Source organism: Stegodyphus dumicola, chromosome 3 (assembly GCF_044657685.1).
Source record: "Stegodyphus dumicola isolate Sdum_Otavi_A_Nest chromosome 3, ASM4465768v1".
Lineage (NCBI taxonomy): Eukaryota > Metazoa > Arthropoda > Arachnida > Araneae > Eresidae > Stegodyphus > Stegodyphus dumicola.
Window position 1 is genome coordinate 137,114,782 of NC_140770.1, and position 12,347 is coordinate 137,127,128.

General features: G+C 30.3%; 1 protein-coding gene across 1 annotated transcript in view; it reads left to right on the forward strand.

The window, feature by feature from the left end:
* LOC118199386 (GTP-binding protein RAD-like) overlaps window positions 1–11,556 on the forward strand; it is an 82,879-nt gene extending 71,323 nt beyond the window's left edge. The window contains exons 3-4 of the mRNA XM_035371234.2: window positions 4,637–4,817; window positions 8,059–11,556. Coding sequence (XP_035227125.1) covers window positions 4,637–4,817; window positions 8,059–8,312 — 435 coding nt within the window. The 3' untranslated portion in view covers window positions 8,313–11,556. The remainder of the gene's footprint in view (window positions 1–4,636; window positions 4,818–8,058) is intronic.
* Window positions 11,557–12,347: the final 791 nt, after the last annotated feature.

Here is a 12,347-nt window from a genome sequence, read left to right on the forward strand (position 1 = left end):
CGCCGTCCAGCTCGTTCGCGGGATTCGAATCTCGGACCAAACTACCTGCGTTCAGCGACTCTACCGCTCGGCGGCTGGTGGGCTTGTTAGCAGAATTATACTGTATTATTATTGTATTATGCTATAAAGTAACAATGCTATAAGACTGAGGGTTTGTTCATGGAATAGTACTTTTGTAACCTATTATAGTATTAAAAAATCATTGTTCCTTTGCAAACTTAAATAAATAAATAAATAAATAAATAAAAATACTGTTCATAGCATTCTCATTTTTATATTGTAAAAGAGATATTGATTATTATTAGTTTTCTATTTAAAATGTGTCGAAACGCTGGTTTGATAAGGACTTGAACTGCAGGAGACCTACACTGATTATTTTTACTTTAGTACTTCCATTGTGAAAATATTACTATCTTTTAATTATTTTCACAGAACAAAATCTTTTGAGAAGGAAGAATATTTAAACTGAGCAGTTCTTATATACAAAATTAAAATAACAGCAATGTAATATTGAAAAAAAGGTATTAGTAATTGTGTGACAAAAATTGCAAAACGAATTAATCACACATACAGGATAGATTAGTTTAATTTTGGTTATATATTTTATATTGAAAAAATATTTTCTTTCATGTTAATTATAGAATAAATTATTTAAAATAAAGCATTTTGATGCGTGTGTGATAATTGAATGCAGCAGCAATCGGCCATACTGTAATAGCGAATGAATTTTATTTCTTTTCCTGAAAGAAATAATTTTCATAGAAAAAGAAAAAGGGAAGAAATATTAAGAAAGAAATATTTTCTTTCTAATTTCTTATTTAAAGAAATATTTTTCGAATAGTAACTGTAAAATAAATTGCGGGAAAACAGTTTTAATGTAAACATGGGAAAAAAAAAAGAAAAAAACTTAGTTTGCTATTAGATTGTAATGCAAATTAATCATATTATAAATTTAAATAATTAAAATTGTTTATTTCTAAAAGGATTTGAAGTAAGCTTAATTCATTTACTCTTATCTATTTACCATTGCTTTCATGGTATCCCATATCACTCTTTATTTCTTACCTCTAAATTCCTGCGTTAACTTTCCCATTAAAAAACGAGATTTTCTTTCACATAACACAGCAGCATATTCTACTGCGTGTTGATCATAATACTGTTTTGTGCAATTTTTTTTTCGAACTACAAATGCAGCGTGTGAGTTAGTGAAATAATGGGAGAATATTCTTAGAACTTCAGCCAGCGCGCGCTATAAATTTCGTCACTCGTCTGTACTGCGATTGGTCTAAAGCTCCTTGAAGCCTTGTCCCCTTCCAGTAAAGTTAAATGGACCCACCCGCCCTCCAACTGAGGACCACAGAATGGCTTTCTCCGATAAGTTGTGATGGCTGTCCATACCGGTTCTTTTGAGTCAATATTGTTCGCTCAAGTTGTAGACAGATCCAGTGATCATAGAATAGGCGTCCAGAAGGTTCTCCAACCGTCCATGGTATATCGCCAATTTTGTTGCCAAATGGGCTATTTCTCGCCAAATGTGGCAACCCTGCCTTCCCTTGCCATTTTATGGCAACCCTACATCTGCTTTGCGGGGAAGCAATCTTACCGCGCCTGTACATTTCGTAAAAATATATATCAAAAGAATAAATTTAATTTAATTAAATAAATGTAATTTAAATACAAATTAAATTAAATATTCCTTGCGCCATTGCTGCAAGGAATGAAATTTAAATTTAAACAAATTTAAATTTAAATTTGAACAAACACGTATAAAAGTAAAAAAGCAAAAACCAAAATAAAGAAAAATAGCCCTTGATAAGTCTGTCTCCTGCCTACTCAACAGTCATTCACTTATGCATTTTTTAAAAAAATTGTTTGGTTTAATTTTAATTTGCTAAATTAGTGAATTTATTTTCATGGATTGTTTTTGCACTTGATTTGCTTATGCTTCTGAATTTAAATGATATTGTAGATTAGTTTGAGAATTAAATCTTTTATATGTTTGCACATTTTTAAAAAATATTTTGGCTTTTTTTTTTTTATTTTGGCTTTAAATTTGCTTTTTTACTTTTATACGTGTTTGTTCAAATTTAAATTTAAATTTGTTTAAATATATATATATAATTAACAAGCAAGGTAGTTAGTACAATAACGTAAGACCAATTTGGTCTAAATAATGTTTTTGCGCAATATGCTGCAAAATTAAAGATAAGAAAAATTGTAGAAAGCTCGCCAAAATGTTACCAGGAGCTGTAGCTCCAAGAAAAGTTCAACAGATTTTTTTTTAAAAAAGCAATGTCATTGAAGGGTGAAAAATATGCTACACGTTAAATTAAACAAAGTAAAATACTAATCTTTGGAAACTAGTAACGGCAAAAAATACAGTAAATACCAATCGATGTGACAAGTGTAAAGTTAAAACATAGAAAAACCAATCGATGGTACAAGTAAAACATAAAACTAACATAACATATAAAAAAAATACAAAAATACAAGGAGGAAAATGGCAAATTAGCTTAATCCGAAGTTCAACCTGGCTTTTCAAGGGAAATTTCTAGCTGGACGTCGAATTAAGCTAACTCCATTACGCGTTTCGCCGAAACAGACAACTGAAACTTTTGCGTTACAAATTTTAATTAAATAGAAGAATTGTCGTTCGTGTATATATATGAACGTATAAATTTGCGTACTTAAAAAATTTAAGAAATTCCATAAACTATACAATAAAATCAAGACTTACCTTATTTGCATTTATCCGTGAGCATATAGGATATATTTGAGTAATAAGAACAGAACAATATACAAAAAGTACGAAGAATAGGTTTTTGTTTGGCTAATTTGTAAGGTATATTTTCCTTACTTATCACATGCCTTCATGGCGTAACAGGAAGCACGTCTAATTACACCACGAATTACACACCGATTACGCCATGAAGGAAGTCCGAATGATCAAGAAGTTCGATTCCGAAGTCTAGTTAGTGGAGTTCGAGTCCGGGCAGCGCGTCGAAGAGTTCTCATGTTCCCTGGCTCTAGAAAACCAAAGCAATTACAAATTGTGGCCGAACTAAAAAGCGGTGGACGATCATTCGTCACTACCAGGTTTTGACGATTGAATACTCTTCTCCCCTGCCACCCTTTAAATGTAAAATATTGCCTTCCTTGTCGCATGGTTTCGGTGTGTAGCTGAAAGCAAGTACAGCTAGCAGTCAAGAGCTCCAGAGTTCGAATCTTTTTATAAGCCCAATCAAAACCCCTTTGATGTACTTATTCTACTTTGTGATTAATATTGTTTTTTTACTTTTGTTTATTTATTTTGCCACACTAATATATTTAATTTCGAATTCTTGAAAGAAAATTGAAAAGCACTGTTGTATTACCTTCTTAAAACTTCCAAACAATTAGAAAGTGAAAAAAAAAAAAAAAAAAAAAAAAAGCGCGCACAGAAAAACTACGGTTAACTTAACAATGGGTGTTTATTTACACAGAGAGTGTTTACACATATTTGGAACGATTTCGATAAGCAAATATTTTTTAATAAATTTTTTTGGCAGCAGCTCGCTATTTGAAATATCGTCTGCTACTTTTAAATTCCTTCTTATTTCAAAATGTCGCTCGTAAACAAGCTGTGAATTGAAGAATTTGATTTTATGCTTTCTGAAGAGAAATATTTTTAGTCCATTGTTTAAGAACGTAAGTTAAGTGTTGGTAACAAGAGAAAACTCGATGACGCAGAAATCAATTACAGAATCTTTAAATACATTTGTAGCAGTAATAGATAAAATAATAAACCAAGATTTAGAACCTAAAAAAGCTCAAAAACATAAACATCAGCTTTATTGAGACATGTGGCTCCACGCAAAGCAATTTGTAGAATCCTGCATGAAAATTACTTAGCAGGAAAGAAGTCGAAATACATATTTTTAGCTCCTTTAATATATATGGTTTACATGCAGTAGACTAACTATGTAAAAACACATATCATTTTCTGTAGATTTCCCATTAGTGAATTTTATCATTTTTAGTCCAAAGGGATTTGAATCCCGAAGGACTATTAGTTTCGTTTTGGCATTTTGCGTCGGACGGATAAATGTCGGTTCACTTTTCAAACTGTTGCCATAAAATGTTAGAGTCCTGCATTATATTTGAAGAAATTAAATAATGAAAATCTGCGTAAATGTATGTATATTTCTCACATTGTCATAAAATAACGGTACATAGAGTCATCGAATTTTGAATAACGTAATCCTCCAACGAATATGAGCATGTGGAAGACCAAATTTGAAATTTGAAATTTGTTTTATGATCGATTTCCTATTTTTTAAAACTTTGACGAATTTTTGATTAACAAACTCAAGGATTTCAAAGCGAGCAATGGCAACGTTGTGCAGAAAAAACATTTTTATCTCCAGCGCGTGAGTCTCTGTATCGGAAATTCTAAAGATATGCTCGTTTTAAAACTATTTTGCGATATTGCTGTTGCACTGGATCTTATGGTTTAAGTGCGAGGAACATGATATTTAATAAAGAAAGGTAACACACAAAATGTTAAAAAACGCCCCTTTGGACGTAATTTAAAATCTGAAACATTTCAGATTTTTCTTTTCTTTCTTTTTTTTTTTTTTTGGTCAATGTTTTTCAGGGACGTGACAAAGAAAGTGGTCCAGATGCTTACATCATCATCTATTCAGTAACCAATCGCAGGAGTTACATCCAAGCTCGTCAGATTTTGTCTAAACTGGAGACTACTTTTGGATCAAAGGCAGCTATCTTGGTGGGAAATAAAACAGACCTTGCAAGGCTTCGAACCGTCACAACTGTTGGTATGTATATGGAGAACTAAAAATAATATCGTTTTATTTTTATGAGTAATGCGTGGCTAATAAAAAATGTAAAAAAGTATTTTTTTTATCCCAAAGTGAAATATTATCATGGGGAAAAAAAAAAAAAATTGAAAGTTTTCCTACGAACTAGCTTATCTAGTATTTCTGCCGTCTTCTTAACATGCCTTCGTGGTGTAATGGTCAGCACGCTCGGAGCGTATCGAGAGGTCCGTGGTTCGAGTCCCGGCGAGAGCTTTGCTCATTTTTTATGTCTTCTGCTTTAAAAAAATACCTAATATCTCTACAAACTTTACGCTTCTAAAAATAGCTGAAATAATGTAACATAACTTTAATAAGTTATTAATCAATTTCAGTTTCTTAGATGAAGCCCACAAGCAATTTCTTTTAAACTCTACTTACCTCAGTTATCTCAGTTGGAATTATTTCTGATTTTTGCCGCATTTATTTCTAATTTATTTTTGGTTTTCACTGGAATATAATATTTCCTATATTATAAAACTCAGCAAGCAAATGAATATTTATAAAAATTCAGAACACAAAATTTATTCTTCTCCAGCCAGTTTAAGTTGCTGTACTTTCTTCCCCTTCCCCGAAGTTTAACTAACATTCATTACATCAAACAATTATTCTTCTCAAGAAATATTACTTTCGATAAATTTTCATTCAATGAGGGTACGAATAATTACATTAAATTCAGTCATACTAAATTCCCCACATTTTTGTAGTCTTTATTTACTTCAATCATGGTGTTTGTTACCGTGGTTAAAAGTTTGTCACCGATTTTTAAACTAGTTTATGGTAAACTGTCGAGTTCAAATTTCGTAGATAAGCTGTTTGTGAAGACAGTGCGGTGAAGCGACTTTTGTTTTTCAAAATTCGATTTTAGATTTATTTTAAAATTTAATACTGAAAAGATTATTCTCACATATCTTCGTTTAACAAAGAAATAAAAAAATTCAAAAATTAATTGTCTGCACCATCGAATAGAGCGGAACGTAAATGAAGTTTGCATGAAATTTTAAATTTAATTTCTGTTTTTTGGCGAGTTTTCGAAAACGCTCAATTTTTCGTAGTGTTTGACATTCATGCTTTTAAAATATAAAAACATATTCCTTACAAAATTTTGAAATTGTCACAAGTGATAAAACAAATTCTTTCCCGCCTTTTAAACTAGAATAATAAAAACATATTAACTGGAAGACTTTTCTATATTTTTAAAGTATGCTACAGTAGTGAAATAATATGAAAGTGAAGTATTGATTCTTTAATTTCAAGGCTACGATATCCTTACCTCACATTGTTTTCCTTGTTATCCTTTATTTGGAAGTAAAAGAAGGATTATTCATTGTTGAAAAATAATTTTTCCAATGAATAATTGGATAAGTAACGTATGCTAATTAGATTGATACGTGAGGCTAAAACGACGAAAATATAAAATGTTACTGACAAAGTGTTTAGAAAATAAGATTTTCTTTAAAACTCATAAACTTAAAAAATCATTTATAAGTACTTCGCCTTTGAAATAATTAAAAGAGATTAAATAATTCTCTTTACCTACTTATAACGCTTATAAGTTATTATCACTATTGCCTTGAATCACGTTTGTGATGCCTGTGGTACATCACTTTTCAAATAACACGTATAACGCTTGCGTTGAATTATTATTTCAGCGAATCACATTTCAAATAATGCACGGATAGCTTGTTTTTTAAATCTTATAACGCTTATAGATTGTTTATGTGATACTTATAACGTTTTTATAGCACTTATAGCATTTACAGTAAGTTATTTTTATAACACTCATAACGCTTACGTCAAGTTGCTTTTGTGGTGTGTCGCTTTTCAAATAACGCTGATAACTTATCCTCAGTATTACATGAAATTTCTTGAAAGTAACCCGTGCATACATATAACTTATTTTTTATAATACTTTACAATACATGGACATTTTGATCTAAATATCACGTTGTCGAATGTTTGCTTCCCGGACGATTAACGTATATTGATTGTGATGCTTATTTATATATCCTCAATTTTCCTTTGAATAAATTTTGAAGTTTGTCTCTTTTTGAATAACGCTTGGATGCTTTTAACATTCACAAGTATCATGTTTTCGAATGTTTTCTATCCTAGTAAAAAAAAATTCGGTTAAAATGAAAAAATAAAGGACAAATATTAACAAAACCACGGTGTAAAACAATTGCAAAATTAAACAAATATTAGAAAATGGAAGAGGATTCATATTTCCTGGCATATCTTCTGGTCTTTTGAACTTATTTGAATCTTATTTCAAAATTTTAGTTTGTCATATATACATATACCGGTTAGAGTCGCTTAATATCAAGAAGAACGAAACATATCGCCATTCATTAATAGTTCTAGTTTTATGTCTTAAATACTAAGCTCTTGAAAAGTTTTGCTTGAAACATTAAACAAAAGATAATTATAGTTAATTAGTATTATTCCTATTTTTCAGTTTTTATCATTTTTAATTAGTTACACCTATTCTTACATTTTTCTAGCTTTCATAAAAAAATTAGTAAACGATTGGTTTATATATCAGGTTTAAACATTTTTTCACTTCCATTTCACAAGACTTCGATGGACACATGTTCGTGTAGACAACTATGAACGTTCAAAAATTGGTAGCCCTAGGCGCGCCGCCATTTATCACAGCCCGAGGAAAAAACAAATGTATACGCTTACAAACATGCATAGAAATTCTTCATAATATAATAGTACACATTTTAAAATTTAATTTCATTTAACTATATTTAAGTGTTTGAGCAGAATTAAAAATACAGTTACATTGTTCTTATTTAAGAATGAAAACCCATTTTGATTGTTATGGAGCATTAATATTTCTGAAAGAATGAAAAAAAATCCATTTTGATTATATGAATAACATTAATGTTTCTGAAAGAAAGAAAACCTTTTCTGATTGTTATGAATTACATTAATGTTTATGAAAGAGTGAAAATCCATTTTGATTGTTATGAATAACAATGTTTCTGAAAAAAGAAAACCCTTTTTGATTGTTATGTATAACATTAATGTTTCTGAAAGAATGAAATCCCATTTTGATTGTTATGAATAACATAAGTATTTCTGAAAGAATGAAAACCCATTTTGATTGTTATGAATAACATAATTATTTCTGAAAGAACGAAAAACTCTTTTTGATTGTTATGAATAACATTAATGTTTCTGAATGTTACAGAAGGACGGTCACTGGCAAAAGAACGTGGATGCAAATTTATTGAAACTTCTGTTGCTATCAACCATCAGCTAGATGAGCTATTAGTTGGAATCATTACCCAAATCCGCATAAAAGCAAAGATCGCAGAGAAACAGAAGAAAAGAAGCGGGAGAAACACTCAAAATTCTCGCAACAAAGCCACATGCATCATTAAAAGACTTTGGAGGAGAACCTGCATGACCAGTAAATCATGCGACAATTTGCACGCTCTTTAGCTTTCACCACTTGTTGTCATCGAAAAGGTGCTCTAGAACAAAGAACTAATTTTAACCCATTCATCACTGCAGATGGTTTGCCAACAAGTCAGGCACGGTCTTCAAGCTCCTCGTTGATGCGTCTGTCCAACTGACTGAAGGGCTGCAGTTATTCTGGCATAAACTTTGTCATCGCTGCAGATTTTTCAGATTTCAATGAAGTTCACACAAACTGCTAATTGGTTAGCTCACATCCAATTCCATGACAGGCAAAACAAAGTGTCAACAACTCAACTTTCCCTGGATTCGAGAAATGGGCTTCGTTATAGATCATCCCGTGGAGTTCTTTGCAGTTCAAGATGTCTAGACAAGAGAGAACATTCTTGAATATTGAAAAACGAGATGATACCTGCAATGATGAAGGAATTCAAAATGCATTTAAAATTTTGCATTGAGAAATTTCAACATTTACGTCATCATAAGGACAGCTTCGTTGAAGTGACTTGAAGCTTATGTTTCGTTCAAATTTAGAATCAAGTCCGAGTTTTTATCACTAAAATGCATTTTAAACATTCAACTTTTATTTTTGTATGCCTTTCTGAGTTAAAATAGCGCGCCGAATAACGATTATTGGAGGATTTAAAGCAACAAAATCAACGCAATATTCATTCTACAGTCGAGGATGAAGCATGTGCATTTAAACTTTCGAAACTAATCTTGCAAATTTATGAATATTACGCTAATTCTTGTTGCTTTAACTTCTCCAACAATTTTTACGCCTTTGAATCCTTTAAGCTTGTAGAATATATTTTAAAGAAGGAAAGAATATTGCATGAAAGTTTCATAGCGGACATCACTTTTTGACCTTTAATACAAATACCCAAAGGCAACGAAGCACGTAGACCTTGAGTAAAATATTTGTGAAGTCTATTTTCTCTTCAGTGAAGTGTCCCAAATTTAAAATAGCTGCCGGGCCGACGATGATGCCGGTTTTTTTACTCTTAAAGATATTTTTGAAGAATTTAAAGGCTATTCCGTTGTCTTTGGCACAGTGTCAGACGTAAATTGTTCTACAACTAACCCACTAATGAACATATTATGAAATACAAATTTCTAAAATGGTTATTTTCAAAATGCCCAATGCATTAGATTCTAATCATTTTTGCATTATAATTTTTATCAAAACTTCTGTGAAAGATTTGAGTGCTGAAGTTTTTGATAAATTTATGTGCTTACTTTCATGTATACTGAATCCGAATGCAGCGATAGCTGCTAATCACAAATAGACTGTTCTTGCTAATGTTTTTATTTAATTTCGGTTAATTATATTAGAATTTCAGATATTTGGAATAACTGGAATTATACTAATATTCAGAAAATGCAGATAGCTAAGCTGTCTTTTTTTCAGATGTGAAATTTGTATTTATTGTAATTGAAGTAAGGGAATTTTTTATGCTATTTTATTTTAAAAAATGTTTTACAGAAGTAATACAAAATATTTTTATTTCTAAAAAGCAAAGTACAAAGCATGTTTCTTTTCCAGAAAATTGAACAGTAAAAATAAAATTTGCCTAATGACCAAATTAAATCTTGAGCAAAAATAAAACAACAGAATTATTCTTAATTTACGCAGCCTTAAATAAATAATTTGCTCTAAAATTAAACAAAAGACATTTTTTAAGCGAAACACAATACAAAATGGGACCTTGCAATAACGTTAATTTGTTCTAGTTTATAAAATGAAAAACTGTCTAAAATCATGAGTGGTTCTCATAAGTATGTACTCGTATTTCTTTTCTAATAATATTTATCGAATACAATATTTTCCGAACATTGTAAGCAAAGTCACCTAAATTAATCTTAACAACTCCTTAAAATTACGTATTGAGCTATATTAACTTTTTACATCATTTGATTCAATGAAACATTTAAATTTACCTTAGCTGTACCTAGCTGTAACTGCAGTTTTTCTTGGCTTTAAAAAGATGTAGCAGTCTGTATAACTAGAGTTTTTGACATCTGCAATTCCGATTACAGGAGTTAAGTATCTAGAATTCGGGGTATTCGGATAACTGATATTTCGGATATCTGAAATTTCGATCATGAGAGTTTCCGGTATCCGTTTTCCCGATAATTGGGATTTCGAATGCCTGAAATCCCGATTATGGGTATTTTAATATCTGGAATGCTTACAACAGAATAGCAGAAATTCCGATGACTTGAGTTTCGAATATATATAACTGCGTAACTAGAGTTTATAATTCCTGGATTTTCGATAATTGAAATCTCGGCATTGTTATCGTAATTTAAAGTTTCGGCGTCTAGAAGCTTCATAATTAGAGTTTAAAATATCTGAAATTTTGATAATTTAAAGTTCTAATATACATTGATTCATTTCATAATGAATTTTTATTAAATTTTATTTAATTATTTACATTAACTCTGAAGCGTGATTAATGTACCTTTCATGAAACACGCATAACAGTTTGAAAGGCTCTAGTTTAAGTTAATAAATACATAAACAAGTGCTTGTGAGTATTTTGAAAACTTGGAGAGGGAATATTTAACACACGTTTCTTTCTCATACGGGTTCTATTGCTTTCTTTCAGAGCATAACAAATGTAAATAATAATAATTATTATATTTGTTTTGTTTTCATTACTTCGTACACTCTTTCTGTTCCTTCAAGTGTTACGTTTAATAATGTTTTACTTCATTAATGCTGCATTATTTTTAATTTAGAAATTGTATTTTTAAGCATGGAATATAACAATATTTAGTTACGAGTGCTTTAACGAGACTTATATCCAATCTTTTCACAGTTTATTAACCTGCAAGTAAAAAACAATTTATTTACTTTAAAATTTTTTTCTTATATTTTTAAACGTTTTGTATCGAACAAAAGGAAATTTGAGGTGAATTTCTTCTTCTTTTTTATGTTTTTTTTTTTTTAGTTTATCATGAAAATAGTTTTGTGGTACATAAGTGAGAAGGTAATAATACTTATTATACTTAGCGTATTTTATTGCGAATAAATGCAAATATGTTTTTGCAACATGTGTTTCCTTGGAGGAAATATTTTCTAAATCATGTATCTAAAAGTTATGCAGAAATATTTTGCATGTTAAAGAATAAATGTAAGAAAAATAAACTCTTTAGATGAACTGAAAGACAGTTCTCTGAAGTTGATTCAATGTAATGATTAGTTTAATACTGGTATTTCAAATAATTGTACCAATGGAATAAAATAATTTATAAAAAATGCTGTTTTGTGTATTATTATTATTAGTAGTAGTAATAGTAGTTTTCAGCGCTTAGTAAATTTTATGGAAAGAGGTTATTTACATTTCACAAAGAGAAGTAGATTTTACTTTACAGACAAAATGCAGTGTATTCGTTATTATTATTCGGTAAATTTTACAGTGATTTCAGATTATTTCTGACTGAAAATTTTAAGCTTTTTTAAATTATCAAACTTGCATTTAAACCATAAACATAAGATTAATCTTTTCTGTAGTAATCTATTCTATTTATTTTCTTTATATCGTTGTATTATATTAATAATACATTATTTAATCACTCGATTGTAGACTCTCGGAGCTGCTGCCATATTTATGGAAGAAGATCTTTCAATTTATTTCTCAAAATGTAGCAAACTTTGCACATTTCTTTAACACTTAGAACTTTTATTGAATTTCATGATGCACTTATTTATTTTATACCAAAAAAGCTAGCAATATAATGTGGATCTTTGAATTTCAGCTAACTCAAATTTTTAGCCCTTTTTATCAGAGAAAGAACAAAGGAGGTTGGAATAAATGGAGTATGCCTTCACTGTATGTCTCGTACAATGAAAATGAAGCCATGACAAGTCACGATATGACGTCACGACTTATAACGCATGGACCTTATAAGAAATAGACTAACCCAGTGGGCGGGGCGCGCGTCACCGACATGTCCGCAAGAAAGAGTAGGGACGATCTGGTTTGCTTTAACATTGAAACCTATGGCGTTTGTATCACATAACTGTTTTTAATTATTAAATGTGATACGTTG